The sequence below is a fragment of the Hippoglossus hippoglossus genome, chromosome 16, assembly GCF_009819705.1.
Source record: "Hippoglossus hippoglossus isolate fHipHip1 chromosome 16, fHipHip1.pri, whole genome shotgun sequence".
Taxonomy (NCBI): domain Eukaryota; kingdom Metazoa; phylum Chordata; class Actinopteri; order Pleuronectiformes; family Pleuronectidae; genus Hippoglossus; species Hippoglossus hippoglossus.
Genome location: NC_047166.1, coordinates 22,738,074 through 22,762,053, shown reverse-complemented (window position 1 = coordinate 22,762,053; position 23,980 = coordinate 22,738,074). Strand labels below are relative to the sequence as shown.

At 40.9% G+C, this 23,980-nt stretch overlaps 1 protein-coding gene across 4 annotated transcripts in view; it reads left to right on the top strand.

The window, feature by feature from the left end:
* Positions 1-23,980, top strand: part of LOC117776316 (myelin basic protein-like) — a 67,505-nt gene that overhangs the window by 5,777 nt on the left and 37,748 nt on the right. For all 4 annotated transcript variants that reach the window (XM_034610149.1, XM_034610151.1, XM_034610148.1 and 1 more), the window contains exons 2-3: positions 11,785-11,843; positions 23,457-23,559. In XM_034610149.1, coding sequence (XP_034466040.1) covers positions 11,785-11,843; positions 23,457-23,559 — 162 coding nt within the window. The remainder of the gene's footprint in view (positions 1-11,784; positions 11,844-23,456; positions 23,560-23,980) is intronic.

The window sequence follows — 23,980 nt, the reverse complement described above, 5'->3', positions numbered from 1 at the left end:
GCTCGTTTTGTTTTAAGATGTTCTGAGGGAGTTAAGTAGAGAGGAAAGCAATACAAATATGATAAATAAATACAAGCAATAATCAAACAGAATGTGCGTGGTGAAGACCAACTGGTTGCTCAGTAATATCACCCACAGATACCCTTATAAACAACACCCATCAGGTTGCCAAAGTCCTGATCGAAAGCACCGTCCCACCCTGATGCAACGGGACACCTCTGCCATTATACTCCAGCCTCCACTATCCAGTTGGAAAGTTGCGGCTTGGACAGTTCTTCAGTAAACAGGCAAAGCAGACAAACAACTCTATGCAGACTTGTGATGGACACAGAGCCGGGATACGCAACCTTCCCTTCTTGTCCCTGAGATGCTGTGGGAAGGAGGCAGAAGCTCTAGAACACAACAACCATGGAGCTACAGTGTTCCTGCGAGGGTTCGTTTTCAGTGGAAGGGAGACCATAAAAGTCCCCAAGCACTCAAGCAAATCCCATGAGGGATCACTGTATCCAACCATAAGCCGTAGTCAGGCCATTCCCTTTAAAAATGTATCACCAATGAAAGTGACCTGTGACAACTCTTCAATCAATACAACAAGCTGATATAGCAGCCAAGTGCACTTTAACTGTAGAAATGCAAAGACCCTTCCCCAACCGCTCCTGCAGGAAAGACGAACCATTTACTTCAAGATGTTTCTGTCGTTTTAGGTACATTTTATCACACTGATGTACAGTATGTCTAAATGTTCATTTTCCCTTGCAACTTGGGTCCTGATTGGTTGTTTAATGCCATCAAAACAAAGTCAAATGTCATGATTGGCAGCTGAGACTGACTCCCAGTCGACCTCAGTAACACGGCTCCACACCACGAACACTGCTGTGCACACTCTGAAGCCAGAGTGTGACGTCAAAAGTGTAAGATGGCGGCACACGTTTGCAGGATATTTTAGCTCCAGTTTTGTACCGGAGGAAGTAGAGTATCTGTATTTTAGCATCTGCTGCGGAGCTTGTTTATTCAGTTATCAGATGTGGCATCATGGTGTACACCACATGTTACACCTTTTTCCTTCAAGCGTCACAGAGAAGAACACGCCCCGGCTGAAAGAGAGGACTTCCTGCAGTGTGCACTCATCACAATACAAGCAGATGCCCTCTCTCTCTCTCGTGGACAGAGGTTGACCTCAGACCTCAAATCTCTTGTTATATAGTACAGCACTTTCACCGGTAGCGAGGCAGCGTGTAACTGTATTGCTATTTCTCATTTCACTCTCTCTTCTGCCCCCCCCCCCCCCTTCATACACACAAACCCACATGCTCCGTATTCATTACGTAATTGACTCTTGCAGAACAGCATAACACAGTGCAGTCACTGAGGGCAGCTGCAGGGTTAAAAGAAGCCGTTGTCTCGGTCGCACAAGAGCAAACTTGAAGAGAAACAAAGGAACGAGGCAACGTCACACATGTGCTCTGGCTACTTCCGGCTGGAATTGCAGCCTGAGACATGGTTTTGTATGAAGAGGTTTATTTATCAGCAGGACCCTGTGCAGTGTTCTATACCATGCAGGCCTTTTATCGAATCAAATATGCATGCGGTGGTTAAAGAATACATCTACTGCAGATAAGTGCATCTCTAGGGCTTCATGTGTTTCTCAGTCATATGTTTGTGTTTGAGAACTCGTGAGGACAAGGCTTAATAGAGGTGTGTGTGTGTGTGTGTGTGTGTGTGTGTGTGTGTGTGTGTGTGTGTGTGTGTGTGTGTGTGTGTGTGTGTGTGTGTGTGTGTGTGTGTGTGTGTGTGTGTGTGTGTGTGTGTGTGTGTGTGTGTGTGTGTGTGAGAACACCTACTTCAGAGGAGAGAGGTGCTATCTGTATGTCCACACGGAGTGATTCAGGGGAGGGAGCGCAGAGAGCCAGGGACATATAACGTGGCGACGTGTGTTACTGAATGTGTGCACAATAGCCGAAGCAAGGTGTGCACATGCTGCACACACATAATCCGGTAATATGCTAATATTCAGTTGATTCACATTATAACAAGATAAATAGTATGTTGTTATTACAAGAAATGTTGTTCCTCTTCTTATAGTATAAAGAATGTCTAAATAAACTTTTCACATCATGACCCGATATTGATACATTTTTCTTTTTCTGGCATGGCAGCTTTACACTTCCGTAGCTTAATACTAGTGTTGCATGAAGCACTTCTTATCATTGGAACTTCAAACATTGGAATGTATTCTACATTCAACTCGGAGGGGACTCAGTAGAGCGCATACTTCTAGCAAAGCCCAACACCCCCCCCATTCGACTAGATCCAAATTTTTTATTTGGATTTGCACCAAATTGCAAACACTCCTAAATAAATTGAATATTGAAAAGCGTCCTATTTTCCAATGTTAAAATTAATAAAAATTCCTGGATCTGCCCTGTGATTTGGATCCACAAAGAAATCATCCGAGTTTCATCACAATTCTGCACATAATGAAAAATTAATGTCTTTTGTATAGAGCTATGCATGGACTGTCAGTCACAGATGTAGAGATATGACCTGTAATGGTCCCTTTGAGCAGAGACTCTACAGAGACCGAGGGTCTGCTCACTGACTCATCTGCCCCGTTTGTGTTGATGGGACACAAACAGACTTTAGATCCATGTGCAGAGTTGTTTTTTTTTTGAGTCTGGCCCTCTCATAAATGTGATCTGCGGATTTGCGATGAGATTTCCACAGACATCTGACCATCCTGAGTCATGACTCCCCTGTAAACTGCTGGGGGGTCCTTACAGATTATAACCATTAGCATCACAGTTTATGGAGTGGCCATGACCCAAGGCAGCTAACATATCCACCTATCATCTACATTATGTTTTAGTATCAAATAAACATTGTAATAACTCAATTTCCATAAAGGAAGTATTTCATACCTAGCGCAGCCTTACCTGAACTATTTACAACTAGAACGGCACTCATAGAAGACACACCTCCACTAAGACCTTACAGTCCCCTTATGAAACCACATTTAAATTCGCTAGATTCAGATTTTTATTTGGATTATTTTGAGGGTGTCATGTGCTGGAACAGTTTATTCATCCACCTGCCACTTCTGTGCAGCATCTGGTTGCCCGGCAACCGCACAGAGATGATTCTGGGAACTCACTGCAGCCGGCCGCTGCTCACCAAGAAGCAACATCGACAAATTTATGAAACCACAAAGTTTCATTTTTACATGTGAATAACTTTTTTGTACCTTTTTTTTTTTGGCATCATGCTTCTTTCCACATTCTAACTAAGAGCAGGTTTATAATTTCACAATCCCTTTTTAAATAATTTTAACCAATAATTGCTGGATCTGCTCCAAAATGTGGTTTCTTTCCTGACCCATACTGAACCTTTCTAGCAAGTATCATGAAAATCTGTCCATCAGTTTTAGCATGATCCTGGTAAATGACAGATAGTGATTAGAGGTGGGAGGTAAACATGTCACATGTGGACTATATAAAGTCCTATTGCCAAGCAAATGTAGTGTTTTACATTCTTGTTGTAGGGCCCCCCCAATATTGATGATTATCAAGGTAAATCCCATTAAAATCATTATTTCTCTCAGGTACAAAGTCAGATTATTTTGCTCTGGAGTAAAATATGAGGAAATTTGACACTCAACTGTGGTTTTAAACTCTTAATAATTGGCCAAAAATAATTGACTAACACTTTTTTATTATTTCACTAATCTAAGCAAGAGCATTTGAGGTTGTTATTTGTCATACCTCTCCCTTTTGCGTTAACAATACAGAAGCGTTGTATTGATTTATATTGTTATATTGCTGTTATATGAAACTATATCCCAGTCCTATGTGTTCCCATGATCTCAGCCTGCCTTTAGTAATCACACAGGAGGAGACCAGGTAGGAATGACCTACTTTTCCACCCACCCTCCTCTTGCGTGATGGTTTTCTCCCTGTGTGAAAGATCTTGAAAAAGGTTGTTTAATCTCCTGAACATCATCACACCGACCTGTTCTTGAACTCCACAAGAACTGCTGTAGATTTGTGCATTGATCAGTGGACAGGATGTATGGATCCATGCTAACTCTGACTGCCCATAGTGTTTTTCTGCTTCATCTCCTGTGTTAAGCCCTTCAGTGACCTCTGCCTCAGTAGAATATCTGATTAAATCCCATAAAACCAGAATCTAACCACCATGAGGTCCATATTCCCCAAAGATGTTTTTATTTCCTATGTTCTTTTGTGGGAAAATTGAATGTATGTACTCTACCAGGTGAGAACATTTTGATGTGCAATCCTGGTGCACGGGACGAAACACACCACATTGTTGACTCGGCTCCTCACTTCCGTCTTTTCTGTGAGTCATAGTCTCACATCACTTGGTTTCGTCCTCTCTGACCCTTTTGTTTGTCCTCGCTCAGACGGAGGAATTGTGGTGTGGTCAAAGTCATCTATGGAGTATTATTTTTGACTCCGCTCGTAATTGTTTCCCTTCCAAAAAATATAAACAAGAAACATACTGACTGAAGGCTGATAGAGCAAAGCCATGATATTTTTTATATACCTTAATCTCCCCAGGAGTTTTACTGCTGTAGCTGCATTCTCCCTCTTTGTCAACATTATAAAAAAACAAAAAACTCACCAGGTCCTGACAGGAAGATTTATGTTGCAGCAAGGTAATATCCCTGTTATCTTCACAGGCCTACAGCCAGTGAAATAAGTAGCTGTACCACCTCTGTCCTCCCAGAATTAAACATGGAGGATTGTCTTTATCAGCTGATAAAATGTTACCTGAACTGAAATTTGCAGGACGGGCAAGGAAAGGTTTTCTGTTGCCCTGCAGCTATCACACACACGTTTATTTTTTTTCTACAAAATGTAAAAGCACTGGTTATCCTCAGGGAGATAATCTATTTTTGATGATCTCTATTAAACTCTTCAGGTGTGAACACTGATCCCTGAAATCCCTGAGAAGAAGAAAATGGGGTTAAAGTAATCCAGTGTGTGCTGCAAACGGATAACATATGGTGGGAAGTGTGTTTAAATGTCAGTCTCCAGCATTTCCCCCCCTTTTTTCAAGCAAATGAGCCCCATGTCTCGTCCGCGCCGAAGCCGTGTAAAAACATTAGCGGTTTATGAGGACATGGATTTGAAATGTCCTCAGGTAATGGACAGCTCAGACAGACATAATTGCTCATACATACTGCCTGTAGACTCTGCCTTGAGCTGCTAATGGCTTCTTCCAGGTGCTGGCCTGCATGTAGCCTCCCCCTAATAAGAGCATCTTCCATTTTGATCTATTTAAAAGACAAAGAGAAATGTTTCAGAGGACGCACTGAGCCACACATGGCAATCAACAGCAACCTATATGGGCTGAATTGTGAAGAAGCGATTGGATGTGACTTTTTCCTCTCGCTGACTGTTTCCCCACAGCTTCATATCTTTGAATTACAGGACGATGTGTGAGCACACAATAAAGACCAGGCAAACTTTTTTTTTTTTTTTTGCCGAGTTGTAATTGCAGCCTTCTGTCACACTGACACTACGTCTTCCTCTCTGCTCCTCTCTCTCTCTCTCTCTCTCCCACTCACACTCTATTATGCAACCGTCTTTTCTTGCAAGTCCTCGCAGGATCTTAGATTTGATTGTGTAACACTCGAGAGTGAAACTGCCTGCAAGGCCCCACATCCAACCAACAGTCTTTACTGGATATTAATTTGACACGAAACTGAATGTGCAGCTGCTAGAAGATATTGTTGTGTTTTATTGGGGGGGCCTGTTTCAGCTTATTTTTGTCCTTCCTTGTTTGTGCTTTTTCAAACTGTATTGGTTCAACCACAAGCAGCTTTGCTTCAACCCACCCTGTTTTTTTCCCCCCTGTTTGAGCTTTTCCATACCAACATATCTCTCTGCAATTTTAAACCCCAGACAAACATTATGTTTGGCCTCTAAAAGTCACAAGTCATAAATCTTGGCTGGCTGTATCATCAAGGTTGTGGACAATCACTGTAGCTGAGTACAGATGTGCTATTAAAAGACAGGCTGGTTTGAGAGTTTCTGAAACTGTCTCCACAGGCTCGACCGATTTCAATGAGGAAAAACAAAAACACATCCAGAGAGCAGCAGTTCTGTGGACATGAACGCTTTGTTGATGACAGAGGTCAGCAGAGGTTCATGCACATTTAACACTTGATTTACTTAAAGGGATAATTCACCCCAAAAATTGAAATCCACTCATTATCTACTCACCACTATGCTAATGGTGGGGTGGGTGAAGTGTTTGATTCCACAAAACACTTTTGGAGTCTCAGGGGCAAACAGTGTTGCAGCCAAATCCAATACAATGGAAGTAACTCTTTCTCAAGGTCTTTCTCAATGATACAGATATTAGCTGTGACTAAACTACAAACAAGACCAACGTGGAACTGATAACTGATGCTGTGCAAACACCCTGGTCCGACTTGATCTCAGTACACTCAGCTTGGCTTTGGGAAAGACAATCGATACCCACTGTCTCTGTAGATAACGTGGTGTTTTGTGGGCTTGTCAAGGTTTATTCTCCACCAGGCTACTTCACCCTATCCAAAATGATGGGGAAGAGTAAGTAATCCCGCTGATATTCGTACATATCTATCATTCCTGACATAACTCTTTACAACAGTGGTGGGCAGAACAGCGTCTCAGAAAGCACAACACGTCCAGCCTTGAGGTGGATGAGCTACCACAGCAGGAAACCACGTCAGGCTCTATCAGTGTCAGCCGAGAACACACGTCTGAGGCTGCAGTGGACACAAACTCTCCACAACTGTACTGAGGAGCTTTGACTAATATTAGTCATTGAATAGTGACAGCGTTGTCCAAAATGACAGATCTTACAGCTGCACTACCTTCCAGTAGTTGACTTATCTGAGAGATAACATAAAATTATCGCATCCTTGGTTGTGAGAAGTCCTTTCGATAACATATATTAGGGTTGTGACGGTAACTGCATTATCGATTTACTGCATTACTGCAATACCACAGTCATGTGATGCCTACTGAGGGATTGAGTTCATAACCGTCATCTCGGCATTTGGATGGTTAAAAGGTATTTTGTTCTTACGGTATTTATCGGCTCTATCAGTAATTTACTGCTCCTCCTATGCGTCTCTATCAATCACGCCGCTCACTGCCAACCACATCAAACCAAACCGAGCATGCCCGGCCATCTCCTAAGGCTCTCCATACATTGTCTAAGTTTAGTGCGTGCATCGTGTGTGAGGGAGGGGAAGAGAGCGAGCGGAGTGCGCACTGCTATGAAGAAAGATTTAACTCATTGAAGAAAAGTAGCGATCATTGTGTGGTGATATTGTGGTGTCCTTTCAAACAAATCAACAGTTTAAACTGTAGCGGGGGCATGGAAGTCAGCTGAGTCTGTTTGAGTGTGAGAGAGAGGGAGGGAGAGAGAGAGAAATGTAAGCAGCGAAGTGTGTGTGTGTGTGTGTGTGTGTGTGTGTGTGTGTGTGTGTGTGTGTGTGTGTGTGTGTGTGTGTGTGTGTGTGTGTGTGTGTGTGTGTGTGTGTGTGTGTGTGTGTGTGTGTGTGTGTGTGTGTGTGTGTGTGTGTGTGTGTGTGTGTGTGTGTGTGTGTGTGTGTCTCTCCCAGGACTATCATACAGAAGCTACGCAATTCGTTTATAGTAATCAACCAACTATAGTATTGAGTTGGGCCCAGGATAAACCTAATCCATATTAGCGGTTTCCACTGTACTAGAATTTTGTCGCGAGGCGGCATGGAATTTGACAGAGGCCGCAGCCACCTCGCACATACGCAGGAATACACATAATTAAATTTATGGAACGTTAATGATCTGAATGTCTTTAATTTATTTACAGGATTATCCTTCCGGGTGGGGTACTAAGCAAAAGATGATCAAGCATGTTCTCGAGCAGCCCCAGCAATTAGGAGGGTGTTGATTCCGTTGTGGCAGGATGCTGAAGTCCTAGAATCGTTTTTTGCCGCTCTGAAGAAAGTCGTGGATTTTACAGATGTTCTGTCTGCCTGTTACAGCGTCCTCTGTGAAACCAGTTCCTACAGTTTGTTGTTCGTATCATGTTCATTTACAAGCAGTCTATGTGTCTACGTGTATTATTAGTATTTAAAGAGAAGGGGGGGGCTGGGGATTGGCTGTAAACCGTGGTAATATGCTGCTTTATCACTGCGGTGAATACTAATCCATACCGTCACAGCTATACCATATATAATCACATAAAGGAAACTACAATAGCTTTAATCATTTACCAGACTTTATCCTAACTTATTTTTATAATTATAATAATAGTAATAATAATTATTATCTATTCTATTTGCCCTTGTAAGACACAAACCTGACTTTGATCAGTGTGACGCACGTTGTTTGATGTCACACATTCGTCCATGACTGATGGAGAAAACCTGGTGGCAGACGTTGCAGATTGCCTTGTACAAATTCTAACTTGTGCATCCCAGCGATTACTAATCATTTTCCCATTTCCTTCTGTATTTGTGTAATCTCCTCTTTTTTTTTTTCTGCTGGCAGAGGACGCTTGTACATTGCCTTTTTTTTTTTTTTAATCTGGCACTGCTGTCAGATGTTTCTCTGTCTCTGTTTGGAGTGTTTGGGAACATAACGTGACAGAGAGGCTGAAGGGAGAGCAGGAGGGTTTCCTTTCATCTTATACAGATCTCCCCCTGTGTGGCTCATGACGTAGTGGGTCATCCACCCGGCTCGAGAGGAGTCGATACATCACGTTAAAATAAGACAGATTTTGAGAAACTCGCTCGCGTTAGAAGAGTTTCATGTGTTTTTATTTTTATTTAATTTTTTTAATTCTGCTCCTCTGGGTAGAGCTGTTTACTTTGAGCCATGTTGCTGCGTTTCAAAATCTTTTTTAAGCTTCTTGCATTTTAATTACCCGTGTGCCTCCCTGAGATCCTGAAGCACACTGTCTTAAACTGCTGCTGGTGGTAAACAGTGCACCCCAGTGCTCCCTGTTCAGAGGCCAGTGGATGTAATAACACATCTCCATGGTTAATTCACTGTGAGCTCTCTGCACACAGTGTTATATTCAATTAAACTCACTTGACCCTTACATAAGGAAATAAAATCACACGTGAACATGAATGTGCAGTTTGATATTATTTTATAACTTTATTATAGAAATCCTTCAAAGGACATATTAACATAGTTTTTGAAATGTTTGGAATGATTGACTTATGAATATTGCATGTGAGAGGGTCATTTAAAATTCAAATAACAATTCTGACACATACTGAGTTCTTAAGATATTAAAATCATTTTTCAACATAGTTGGCTTTGAACATCAACAGACCATCATTCAAATTCATTACCAAACACATAGCTTATATAAATATTTTTCAGAGGACCCACTATCAAATAGTGTTCCACCACCTTATTCCAGAAATCTGTCTGTCCGTATGTGGAACACATATTTTAAGAACCGTTCACCTTATCGACTTCACACTCGGCATGTGTTTTGCTAAGGGCCCCAAGGAAGTGCACTGTCCAATTTGTTATGATTTGGACACACGATTCGTTCAATAAACAGACCTTAACTGTTTAGTTGAGCTTGTCTTCTTCTATGTCCTCAGGTAACTAGCTTTTGGCAACTAGCGGGTTCTGGGCTAAAACCGCAATAATAACTCTCCCCCCAGGTCATTGTGATGATTTCATTATTTTTGTATTGACCATATTGGACTAACACAGACATGGTGTCGTGGGTGATGATCTCCATCATGGCAACTATGGCTTTCATAGAATCACTTCCTCTTCATGTATTTGTCAAAGCAAGACCACAACATTTGTTTTGTTGCTGTAAGGCTTTATATTAAGTGGGTTTACAGAGTTTGTTTTTTTTAAGTTGTGAACTTGGGTCTAAAGATGTGTCAATTGCAATTCCATGTATTATATGAAAAAATAAGTTTTAAATCATTAAATTAAGTAAATCATTCAAACTTATATAACCCACAGAAAATTCAATTTCTTTTTATCAAATTAAATATTATGACTATAAAATCGTCACTGCAGATAAACCAGGCAGGATGAACACAAACACTCTGCACTCTGCACAAAGTGTTTATAAAAAGCTCTGCACACAACGTCCAGCACACAAAGAATAAAAAGTGAATGTACATTGTAGAACTGTTTGAACAGGACTCACTAATGACAAGGAATAAATCTGAAGTCGCTGCAGAATATTAACTCAGGCCAAGAGAGTAGCTCATTCCAAACAGGCATATTAACAACGTGAATGAATAAAAACCAAAAGAAGTAGTAGAGACTTCAAAGATGATGAATGGTAGTTTTGGTGGCTGCAAAACTCTAAAAGCCAAAGCTGCATGCTGATGCTGCAATTATTTGCAAGGAAAAGAGGATTTTCTGAGGAAAGACTGTTTTCAAGTGGTCTGTGCAGGCAGATATTTTCTATGCCCTATTCAGCGTTTGTTTAATAAGCATTCGTTTACTTGCACCACATATCTAAGGAAGAATCTTTAACTTCCTGCACCGCATTTTGAAAATGCTTGTTTGGTTGGTTAAGGTGTTTGTGAACTCCGCATCGAGAACACTGAGACTTCCTTCCGCTCTGCTTTGCCTCTTCATGATAGCGTGATAGGACTGATAGGACTCAGTGATTTTTAGAGACTGGGCTATACACCTGTTGTCAGTCAGTTTGCTGCAGATATTTAAGCAGCACGTGAGTCTGATGTAAACTCTTGTCCGAAGATGTGACAGAGGAAACACAGTGTGATATGTGGCTGAGCTCTAATTTAGTCAGACAGCAGAGCAACAGGTGAAGGTGAGGATAAACAAGGTTTGAAGTTTTTCTTCTAAAAGTAAAAGTTCATCATCGACTATGGAGAACTGTATCTGATTCAGAGATGAAGAATCAGCTAATCACTGGCAGGCTACAGCAGCACAAAACAAAGAATTAGTGCAAAGTATTCTAATGAATGCACAAAGGCACTGCAGAGGGAGAGAGTGTTGGCTAAGACGTGCTATTGATCAGGACAGACTTCGCCTTTAAAATCCTAAATACTTTGGGAGTCTGACTTCTCACCAAAGGTGCTTCCAACACCTGCCGCGTTTGTTTCAGCTCAATCGAAATGGGGCATGTTTGCTGATTTCATTCAATTTGGTTTTGGCTGGTGTGAAAGCTTTGAATCAAAGCAAGAGCGAGCTGAACGACGGGACAGCCTGAAACGGAGGGTCCGGGCCCCGCTTCTGAGTGGCCATCTTTCTTTGTGGTGTGAAAGCAAAGCACACCAGCCACAGGACTGTGCGATACTCTGTGATAGTAGATGAGTTGTGCGATTTTAGTTTAAATTCAAAAGTACAGCGTGAAGATAGATGCTATTACATCCATCTGATGATTGTGAACTCTTCTCTTTCTTATAGTGTGTTTTATGTATGTAAAAATGTCTGTAAAGTCTGAAGTAGAGGGCGCTCCTCTTCCCATAAGGAATAATATCAATCAAAATTATAAATCTCAATATGAGTATAATTGGTCCTGATTGGTTTTCCTGTTGAAGTCAGAGTTAAATAACATTTTTCATTCATTACAAAACGGTTACAAATGAGCATTGGATACCCCAGTGTTTTTTGTTATCGTTTTGTGTGATGATACACTTTCTCACACTGACTAAACGGTAGCCTCTCTTGCTTAGAGAGAAGGAGGAGTAAACAATCTTCACATAATATGTTTACAGTCCTCTCCTGGTGTAAACTCTGCTATCTTGTGTTTTTCTTACAGTCTCTGTCAATAGCATGGGCCAGCATCTAGGAAAGAAGGAATCACCCACAGACAGCATGGTAAGTCTTTGCTGTGCAATAGCAACTTTAATGTCTTGTTCTGTGCATGAGGTGTAGTAATAACATGTTGAGATGTGTGCACGTGTGTAAGCATTTTGTGATGTGGGAATGAAGCATGTGTTGGAGTACTTGTTATCAGTATGAACACTTGCCTTTATCAGCAGGACTTTGGACTGTGTTCCAGACAAGCTCAGCCTCCTTCACTCACACTGATTTACTACCTTTACTGCGCTTTCAGTCTGACGAAGCGTGTGTGTGTCTTGAATGTGTTTTTGAAAAAGGCACATTATGTAACTCAGCACAATGGTGAACATTTCATTATGTACCTTTCTTCAAATGCAGTGAATTTATGTCCAAGGTCTATGGATAGATATATTTATAGAATTTTTTTATGTGATTTGATTTATTTCTGAGCCGCCTACATGTTTGCGGCAGCAACTGCTTACAATTGCTCTGAAACAAGGATTATATACATTATGCATTAACAAAAATACATAATGTCTATTTCTTAGATTGTTAATTGTTGTATATTTTTTATTCTCAGTAATTGTAAAAACATGAAAATCATGCACTCTGACACTTTTTGGAAGGTCAGCTTTTAGAGTATCTCTGCGTAGGTACATTTTTATATAGTTTGCAAGCTGCATTTTAAAACAATCATTGCTGTAATTGTCAGCATCCCACTCTTAATTAAACTGTGTTGTCATGGCAGCTACCAATGCACAATTATTCTCCATGGCTCTTGTGCCCTATAATAACCCTTCAAAAAACCACAACCCTCTCTGCAACAGCGCATCCCATATGAACTGGAGAGAGGAAATAGATGATTGTGTGCATCAGGGCTGACACTAAAGCCAGGTACACATCTCATGTAACCATTAATGGCTCCATGATCATCTGGAAGGTTCAGCTGTCTGACGCAGATAACTGACCATCCATATACTGTGCCTACAAATCATTATTTCACTCCAGCACTTTCACTACCCTGGAAGTCCATTTTTTGGTATTTTTATCAGGGCAGAAATGAAAAGTGTAAAACCGATGTTTCAGTGCTCTTGCATCATGTAATGTGTTGAACCAGATGCTTTATACAGGGAATTAAAGACTCACAGTGCAGAGAAAGGATGTTACGCCAGTTGATGGACTGTGCTTCCTCCTGTTACAGTATAGTGTTGGAACAAGAGTATATATTGCATTGAGAGCATCAGGCTGGAACTGTGAGTTTATACCGTTAAGATAAGGAAAATAATCAATCCTTTATAGTGGTACTCAACAGAAGGTGTGGCATGGCAAGTAAGATGGAGTCTAATGACCAATTATGTCCAATTCTGTAATAACAAACAAGGTGCTCTTCTGTGTCCCTGGAGCTACTTAAACTAAGCAGTCTGCCTCTCAGAGTGCTGTAATTCAAGAGAGCAAATATGTTTGAGAGATAGTTTTTTCCGACACCTCGTTCTGTGACGTGAGTGCAGACATTACAGGCCGGGCAGACACTGCTGCTGTGTGCTGAGCACAGAGGAGGACCATGCGTAAACTAGGCCAGTAATGTGATTTAATGACATTGTGTAATTAACCCTAGCCTTGTTTAAGTCCCTTTTTGTCGCAGCTTTTCACTGCAGATATAATGACTTTGACCTATTATGGCTGTGGCTGCAATCAGATTTGAAGAGGATTGCGAGCTTGTTGTGAGAGGACCCTCACCCCAGACTGGGAGCAAGGACAAGCGAGGAGGTGAAGAGAGAAGAAAAAGAACGAAACAAATGTCAGCATTTGGGGCTAACCGCATATTAAGCTTCAGTTTGCCTTTGGTCTCACTACCTGGAGGGTGCCTGTTATGGGCAAAGTATCATGTTGGCGTGCTGGGGAACAAGAGACCCCCGACCAGCAGGGAGGCTGAGGGCTCAGCCTGCAGGTGATGTGTTTCCTTTGCCTGCAAAGCACACCCTGAGGAGAATCCGAGCAGGAGTCGGGGTGTGAAGCTGACAGGGAAGGTGTTAGAGCAGTATGTTGCACCGAAGCAGCCTTATTCATTTATTTAGCTTTGTGGTTAAGCTTTGTGTGTCCCCCTGTATCTGTCATTTCCTTTCCCCTTACTTTCTGTGGGATTGATTATCGTGACACAAGTCAATTCACAGTTCTGGCAAAACCGCCCAGTTGTCATAGTGACAGTGGAGCAGGAACAGAGCGTGACACAGTAAGGAGGGTTGTGTTTGGATGCTGTTGTCTGAGTCGTGATCCTGCTTCCAATCCCTTATCATTTCAGGAAGGGTGAAATGTACCTGTCTCTCTTTAATCACACCTCATCAGAGGCTGTGACAACATGTTTCGCTCTCAGGCGCCTGAAATGTTCATACTGCTGATAATTTACAGCCATAAAGTCCACTTGGAATTATTGTAACACTGGCCCCAGATTGGTTTTGGAGTTGCCTTTCACATATGAAGATTGTTCTGATCCGACTTGTCACAAAAACAGGAACGTATCCGGAACATTCAGACGAGGGGTGGCGCCTGGTAGAACAGGACATGACGTATAAATTCTGCTGCGGTTTTAATTTATAGTACATCAACACCGGTGTTGGCCCTTAGCGCCAAAAGCTCTTGAATCTGATCGTCTTTCCAAGTTGACGTCTTATTCTGTGTCTTCTAGGCGATTGACACCTCTTTTTAATCCTGAGATATTTGTATTCTTTTCGTTTTCTTCAGTTGCGTAACCGTCACATGTTATATATGTCATCAACATGCACACTTGCATGAATTTGACATTTTCCTGCTGTATTCTGACAAGGACTCACTCAGACGGCTGGCAAGAAAGGTTCTGGGAAATGTCCTAACCATCTGACTCTGACATTCTGAATGGTTAATTCACACCATAAGAATGTGGACGAACTAGACCTCCCGATTGGTTTAGATTCACGACTGAAATATATCCGCAATAGTAGGGGAGTTCAATAACAAGATATCAAGAAAATATTCATCCTCTTTTATCCTCTCTCTGGATGGGGGCGTGCCAACACTGAATTACAGACAGAGGCATGTAGTGTTGTATGCTCAAATCTTGCCAGATTTACCCAGCCTGAAAATTCTTCAATAAATAAACCAAAGGGTAGTCACCCAGTCAATATAGCTGATTCTACAAATTCAGTCATTTTATACACACTTGGTTGATAATAACAGAGAAAATCAACAAATAATGAATCCACCTGTAAAAACGCATCAATTTCAGACACACCTTATATTTCTGACCCCACATGGTGTTTGTGCAGATCACTGGCCAATCAGAGACGATCAGTAGACCTCGACTTGAGGTCTACTGATGCTGAACAATCAAAGATTAATCTATCTCAGCAAAGTCAGAAATACAATTTTTCTACTGACAGTAACATTGAGACCACAGTGTGGTACAGCCAAAGACATACTGCATTTTGAATCAAGGACATACAGTCACTGTCACTTTTCTCCATTTGACATGACTCCCTGGCTCTTGCTTAGGGCTGGGCGATAAAATGATAGATTTGATAGAAATTTACGACATGATCGATATAACGTCGATGGAGCTCATTACATCCTTGTTTTGACTGACAACACGAACAACCAATGACAATGAGAAAAGCACTGTGCCGAACCAATCATGTGGCTAGAATAGAGTCAGCACAGAGCGGAGGAGCAGCAGCAGCACACGTGCTAATGTTTGGGCTCCTGCAGAGAGGTGGACGACTCTGCATCAATGCAGTGACTGAACATTTGATGTTTTCCGCTACGTTGATTGTTTTAGGGGTTTTCAACTGCTGAGTAATTATAACCACAGCTGCTTCATGATCTAGACAGACGCTCATTAAAGGTCAGATTGTCCTTTATGTGTCAGAGTCTCTGTCGGAGTCTGCTTCCTCCTCACTTCCCCTCTGACCTGAGTCTCACTCTACGTTTTAACAATAAGCATCATCACTGATCACACGTTATTAGGACACGTACAGGACTGATGTTTACTTTGTGTTGGTTTGAGTCGCTCCAGAGTTTATGAGATACACGTTTAAACCTGCTACACAACATGAGAAGTAACGTGACGCACACAGTCAGGACATCGGGGTTAAAGTGACCGGAACGATCCGGAGTCATGATCCCACATCATCGGTTAATAACTAAATACACATGATTATCAGTTCCTGTGTGAGGAGGGACCGAGACGAGCACACACACACTCCTGCAGACAGAAGTTCTTTCCGCAGATTACGACGCAACGCAGTGTTTTACCTTCTTTGCTGCAGAAGAAGCAACGCCCCATTTATCCAGGAACATGTTTTTTTTATAAAGATCAGTTCTAAGTGTGAGTGATTAAAAAAGATCATAGGAGCAGAGTCACTTGTTGACCTGCGCAGAGTAATAAATTATCGTGATAAGATTTTTTTCCATATTGCCCAGCCCTACTCTTACATGATTTCTGAAGCTAACCTTCAATGTTCATTCCGTGGTACATGTATTAGCTACAGTACAGTTCACAATCAGATGTTGCCACAAGTAATTTTGTGAAATCACAAACCAGTGTCAGATCGAGGATTTTTGTAAATTGGGTTCAATAAAGGGGCCACAATTTACACAGAGGAGCCAATTACATGTCCAACATCCACGCACAATTCCTGATTCAGTAAGGTGCACGTTAAAGTCATCCCAAAGCCACATATCATTGAATATATGTTTTAAAATGTTTGAACTCCTTGACAAATGATCATATTTATTAAGAATTAAGTAAGTACTTTTTTTAAAGACCACTGACAGGAAAGGGGCACTTCAGGGGCCAATCAGATTTCAAATGGGACACTGGCCCTGCCCCTGGATCTGCTTCTGTCACAAACAAAACATTTGATTATGTGCAATTCATATTTTGAATGCAGGAAATGACACAAAAATAGTTCAAGTGCATTACTTTAAGGTATGTTGCTTACATCCTTTTTTTTCGTTGGCTACATTTATTGTCTTGTTTTTTAATTTCCAGTTGCTATTGCCATATTTAAGTACAAGTCAAATGTCATGTTCCCACGTCTAATATTTTTTAATACATGTCCATATTTTGGAGGTCAATGTACCAGTGAGAGGCCGCAGGTTATTAAGTTAGGCAATAATATTATTTGCAGCCATCACAAATGATCATGCTTTTTTAGGTTTAAGTAATTGAGTACCAGCCTCTCAGATTCAATTTATTTTAGTTTCCCTTCCACTTTGTCTGGTGGAATTAATGTTTTAAAACGTCTGACATGAAGGCCGAGTCTCCAGATGAGGGAGCTTGAGGCTCAGTTTGTAGCCAATTAGAGCTCTCTATGTATTGAGACCAGCCCAGCCGGCTTGACCCTGTCTCTGCTGTTCCTCAGTGTGAGATCTGTCTGAAGAAGATCTGAATCCTAACTAGTTTTTCTTCCCTATCCCGAGACTTTACCGATTTGATTTGCACTGACTTTGTCGTTTGTCGTTGGAATGTTAAACAACACATCAGCTTTTTCCTCATTCTGTTTGAGTTATGACATATTGAAGAATGTTTGCTAAACAAAAATCTACTGAATCTTGATATCATGTTATTTTCTCTCAGTGATGCACAAAATATAAGCTTTTGAGAGGCTTAAACAAAAGTACCATTCAATTTCTGAATATTATCTTTCCGGTCTGTGGCAGTTTGGCTCAAAACTTAATTACTTTCATACAGCTGAATAACAAAGATATGTGATTGTCTTCTTGACCTCTGAGGAACATTATTACGATGTAAACGCAGCCTTTTGAAGATACAACCAGGCTCCACAATGTCTCCTGCTTTTTATATATGAAATATGAATATGAAATGCACATGCTCCATTGGTCTTACATCTCTAAGATGTGGACAGGATGAAACACTGAAGGGTTCCTGTCCTTGTATCTGTCACTGAACACGACTGGAGGGGACTTGGATTCCTTTGAAAGTATCAAATCAGCCAAACCCTGGAAGATGTTGAAATCACTGCACTCTTCTTCCCCTCTTTCTACTCGAATGTAAGGAGTACTTAGGCACCCTAGTACTGAATGAGGATCAGGCAGCTGAGAGAAGCTGAAGTGCATCCACCTTGGCTGAGTGTGGCAGCCTGAGACACCCCTCAAACAAGCTGAATACACACGCTCACAAACATTAGCCCCCATGTCTTTTAATGCAAGATCATTTGCAACAGCTCTCACACAGCTTGACAGACAATACATTAAAAATGCCCTTGTAAGTGAGTGTTTGCTTGTTAATGTTCCAGCACTTAGTTCAAAACTTTCTCTTATCACTCGGCACATGTACAGTGAGAAGGTTGGCAGATTAGCCACTTGAATTCTTACCAAAACGCAGATTCAGCAGCAGAAACAGCAGATTCTTGATTTCAAACAGAGGTATGAATCAGTCACTATCTGAAATGGCCGCTATCTCAGCAGCAATCTACCTCATCAAGCTAATATTTGTGCGTTAGTTTAAAATTCGGACTGCGGCTGGAAGATCAAGCTGTCATTTCGTTCCAGCATAACGGCTCGGTTGTTAAGGTTACGTGTTCACATTTGAGGGTGAGGATTAAAGACGCTATGCTGCCTGTGTGCAACATCCATTTCAAACTATGTTACCATCACTGTCCACAAACTTCCATGCGTATTTATGTCGGTGTGGTAGTTAAGCAACACATCCACTAGAGGGCAGGGCAGAGTCAAGAGTTTCTGGCTACAACAAACATTGCGAGAGTGGAGGAGGTTGCGAGAAGATTCCTCTTAAGAAAGTCCCTGTGACTGGGTAACGACATGTCGAGAGACATACCCGTAGTTTCTTACAAACACGCAAAGTCTCTCCTTAAAAACTTCCACGGACTACGGACTTCACCCAGAGTTTGCCTTTCACCCATGCACAACACAGCGGGGGGTTCTCTGCACAGACTCGTTCACAACAGCAACAATTCCTCTGCATTATTCAGGCGAGAAGTGAAGCAGCAGGGTGCAGCAGGCAGAGGCAGGAAGTGAAGTATTAACTCTGCTGCGGAGATCATGGGATTTTCTTGACAACACACAGACACCGGTGTCAGCTCCTATCACCACGGACTCTCGACATCTTCGTCAGTATCTTAGCGGGGGATCTTTTGCTGTCTTCACACAAAGACTCTTTCTTCTGACTTTATACTAGAAGGCCAGGCCGAGAAAGTGCTCAGAAACTGCGGAGCGAGTTCGGTGCACGTCTGAAAGCAGCTTAAGGTCCTTTCACTGGACAATATTGCTGTTCACAGGAGGCGTTCAGGGGATAAGCAATCAGTACAAATAATAAGAGTCAGTTCTCACCATTACATCAGCACAGGTGACGTTTTCACAGACACGACACTAGAGCAGAGGTGGGGAACATCCAGCCTCTGGGACAAATACAAACCACAAGACAACGACCTGGTAGACAATTCATAAGTTCACAAAAATCAAAGGTGGTTCGTGGGCAGACGGAAGTGCACATTCACCCACTGACTGTCATCTGAGTGGATCCTGGAAATAGTGCGGCATTAAAGAGGTTATAATTATGTGGGAGATTATGTACATTTCTGTGATCGTGGTCTATAATTCAGAGGAATATGGCTTGATTTAGAAAACTCAGACGTCAGATGAGGACAGAGAACAGCTGGAGCCTTCAGAAAAAACTGTATAATTGGCAAGTGTGAGCTGCTTTCGTCATCTCACTTACATTCCGCAGGCTCAGGCTTTTTGGGCATTATCACAATATATAATGTGCATTGAAAGAAAAAACATTAAGGCAACAGCATAAAGGCAACACAAACAAATATGGAGGAACCTGAATGCGTCACAGAACAGGGTAATAAATGGGGCAATGGGGTAATTCCAAAGGACTCCGACCAACCAAGATATAACATGAAGCCTAAGCTCAAAACATGACCATATGTTGAAACTTTGCATTATCGTGAGAAAAATATTATACTTGGGTAATTACCTATTTTTATCAAGAATATGATTTTAAGTGTAATAAGCAATGGGCCTCTCTATAAACTATGTTTGTATTTATTCACTGAATTTGTATAAAACATGATATGTCTTGATATGTATCTTTATCTGGATATGAAACAAGCTTTATCAGAATTTGAGATTATGGTTATATCGCCCTAGGTCAGGCGATGTTTCACCATCTCCTGCATCGACCTGAACAAGAGCTATATTTAATAAGCCACCATTGGTCTGAAGTCACGCTGACAGCATCAAGCTGTTGCTCTGGTCAACATGGGAATAATCGACAACGTTATTCTTCTCCTCCATGTTCTCCTATCGACCCATTTTTGAATCGTGACGGACAGATGCAGTTGAAGATAATAATTGGAAGCAACAAGCTAATGGTATTTTGAAAGGTGAATGATTTGCAGTACATGGGTCCAAATTGTTGTTTAGTCTCTTTAGTGTTATTGTTTCACAATATGGTTTGTATTTTAACTGTTTTACACACTGTATAGTGTCTGAGGCCACTTTCCCATCTCAGATTCTTGGACTCCTCTTTATCTCAAAGTGCAAATCGTGTGCTTTTTTCTAAATTCCAGAAAGCCCCATTACATGCAAGTTGAACCATTCCAATCAGCTCCTGGAATGCTCCTGGAGAATGTTTGGAGTTTGCTAATTTTATACACTCACAAAAAGTACAAAGCTGAAAACTGACACAAGACACCTGTATCTTTGCGTGTGGGTGTGTGTGAACAAAATCCAACAAAGGTTGAATGCTTAGTATTCTGTGGGAATACAATGATAATCTAAGCTTTATCATTCCACAAAAATCCATGTACAATATCTCATGCTCTCTCTGCTATAACAATGGTTCAGGTACTTTGGATCAGCCCTTTTTCTTTTTCTTGCCACTTCAGCCAATTTCCTACTATTTTATATATGCATTCTTAATGGGAATAATTTTTCTTTCACTTCACATTTTATTTGACTTTGTATACAACTAATATGAACCTATTTAAATACTTGTCTCTGGTTGGATGCTCCTGCTCAAGGTATGTAATTAGTTATCTATAACTTTAAATTGTATTAATAACTAAATAAGAAATTTGATTGACAGTGGTTAAACAAGCATGGCACTTGTTATCCGGTTCCTGATTGGTGAGCGTTCAGCTGACACCTTCCCACTTCAAACCAGTAAAGAGAGCACAACACACATTAATACAACCATCAAGGTAATATCTTACATAAATAAACAAAAAACTGTTATAACCCACTTAGAAGTGGTTTCAGGAAATCTCTTATTAAGAAAAATATATTCATCAATTCATCATCCTTTTGACTTAAAGAAGATTTGACTAAGTTTGTGAATAGCAGTAAAAGTAAAATTCTTCTTCTTCTTCTTCTTCTTCGTTTGGTTTATTGGCAGGTGGCAACCAATGTCAAGGTGCATTACCGCCATCCACTGTGTGTTTCAATATCAATAAATCATATATATATATATATCAATATCATACTTCTTCCAAAAAAGTAAAGGTATAAGGCCAGTCTTTTAAGATAACAATCACACTCTATAGTAGGAAGAGTCAAATCTAAATCGAATATTTGGGTTAGGGTCTGATATGAAGAGATAACACATCTCTTTATTTCAAAGTATTAACATAATTTGTTTACGTGATTTTAAGGTCAAACACATTTTCATAAGTATGGTGCACTTTGCTGGTGTCTGTATGATTTACAATGGTAAGTGCTTGCTCACCACACTTGTCCACGTCCCCCCAGCTCAGGACTTTGTTACATGCACTTTCCTGTATGCTCATTTCATGTTGATCAAAGTGCCCACAGTTTTTGAAAAAGTGTGTTGATTCCCTCATACTGGCAGACACACTCAGGAGTGGAAATGTTGAAGTGCTAGGACAGAGAGGTTCAGGTTTTTATTTCATATATTCTAATAGCTGTGTGTGTTGTGCCTAATGTGTTTTGTTGTGCATAATGTGTTGTGTTGTCTGTAATGTATTGCGTTGTGCGTAATGTGTTGTGTTGTCTGTGTTGTGTTGTCAAATTGAGGAAGATGTTTTCCTACTTTGCCTGTGTTTTGTCTACTTGCATGTGTTTTCTTAAGTTGCGGTGCGTTGAGCTCTCAGGGCCATGATACATAACAATTTGCTGAACAAACATCTATGAACTTGACTTGACGTCTCTTTAAGTTGTGTTTGTTTTGTGTCCCACTGCCAGGTTCTTTCCCCGCAGCCGTCTGCAGTGACAGCTAAAGAAACTTTTGAAATGTTTCACTGTAGATTATTGGAGCCTGGCACTTTTGTTTTTTCAATATCAACTGATAGGATCTTAAATGGGTGTGATCGTGCAAAACGTTTTAATTAAATCACAGACTTTGTATCAAGAGAAGCATCACCCCCAGGCTCTTCTCCCACCTGACACTGTGACATCTGTGTTGACTTTACAATTTCAGTAACCTTTTTTCTATTCTGCGCATGCACATGCTCATTCTGTGCACATGCTCACTGTAGCATTTTACCTCAAGGGCTCAAGATGAATATGATAACATGTAGTCTATTGGCAGATTGTTACTTTTCAACTATCAACTACTTTTTACCTCCCCCAAGGAGGTTATGTTTTCACCCCTGCCCCTTTTTTTTGCTGGTTTGTATGTAGTGATTACCACAAAACCTGGTGGAAGGAGGTGGTATGGGTCAGGGAAGAACATGAATCCAGATCATGGGGTGAATCCAGGAATCTTTTTTCACTTTCTTCAACATTTAGTTTTTTTTACTTTTTCACTGATTTCCCAGGAAATAATTAATGGAACTCGAAGACAATTAGCAGTAAGGAGACTAATCTCTATTAGTGTGTGCAGCTTAAATGAATGCCAGGGGACTATTGGGCCTTGTTGCAATTATGCACGCTACTGAGTGCCATTCTAGTTCCATCAGGTTTTGCCTTGTTCGGACTCGGTGCCATACTTTCTGACAATTGTGAAGAATAATCTTGCAAAAGCAAACTTTCATCAAGATGCAACCAAAAAACTGTATCACATGTTACATTGATGTCACATGGATACGCTTAATAAATATATACACAATTATGCAAAATGGATGAAGAAAAACATCAATAAAAATATCAGTAGTGTCGCAAATACATCAGACTGTGTCAGCTTTATCTGTTTACCAGCTGTTGTAGGGCTGAATACTGTAGCAGTTAGAACCACCCTGTTTGACTGGATCAAAACTTTAATTACAACTTTTTTAATTTTGTACATCCATCCATTCTTCCATTTGTGTCTATAGAAGATGAATCAGTGTAGGCTACTTTAAATGTCAAGAGCAATAGGAAATCACAAGAATCCTGTTCAAATCCTGATGAAAGCCACTGATAAGACACGTACAGTTCAGAGCTGGCATCAGAATGAGTAAATCCTATTCATAGAACATGATTCAAAATTCATAGCAGCTTCTTTTGAGTATTAAATGAATAAGTCTGAGTCTAATTCTGCTGTAATTACAAAGCCTAATAGTCTAATAGCCTAAATTGCTGTAACTGTCTCTCTCGCGCATTCTCTCTGTGGCCGTCTCGTTCTTTGCTCTGTTGCCATGGTACCTCAGCGCCTCACCTCTTAAATCTGTTTTTGTCCTCCTATTAAAGGCTTCTTCACCTGAACCCAAAGCGGCGCCGACAGCAGAAGCAGCAGCACCAGTAGCAGTAGTAGCAGCAGTAGCAGAACCTGAATCACAAGACGAAGTCTTCGGTAAGAACACGTCTTGAATGTTCATGCATATTGAGGTGGTAGTAAGCATGATCAGGAAAACCCAGCACCCTGAGCAGACTAACCACCATCAATAGAATCTGTCCTGCTGTCTAATGTGACTGATGATTCCTCCGTTATCAAATTGCAGCAGCCTCTAGAGCCTTTGTGCTCAATTTCTAATCAGTGAATGTGGTTTGGTGCAGAAGAGCATTAATGTTCAGTAAATATGAATATGCAATCACAACATTGTCACTCAATGATGGTCAAAATTTACTGCTTTACGATTTTTCAGATATCATAATTAAAAGTGAAATGAAAGTTTAGTTTTTCATTAATTTAGCTCTTTTTAAGGCCTTAGTCTTAAATCATATATGACAAATATATCACCATGAAATTAGTGGAATAAATCCTCATGAACACA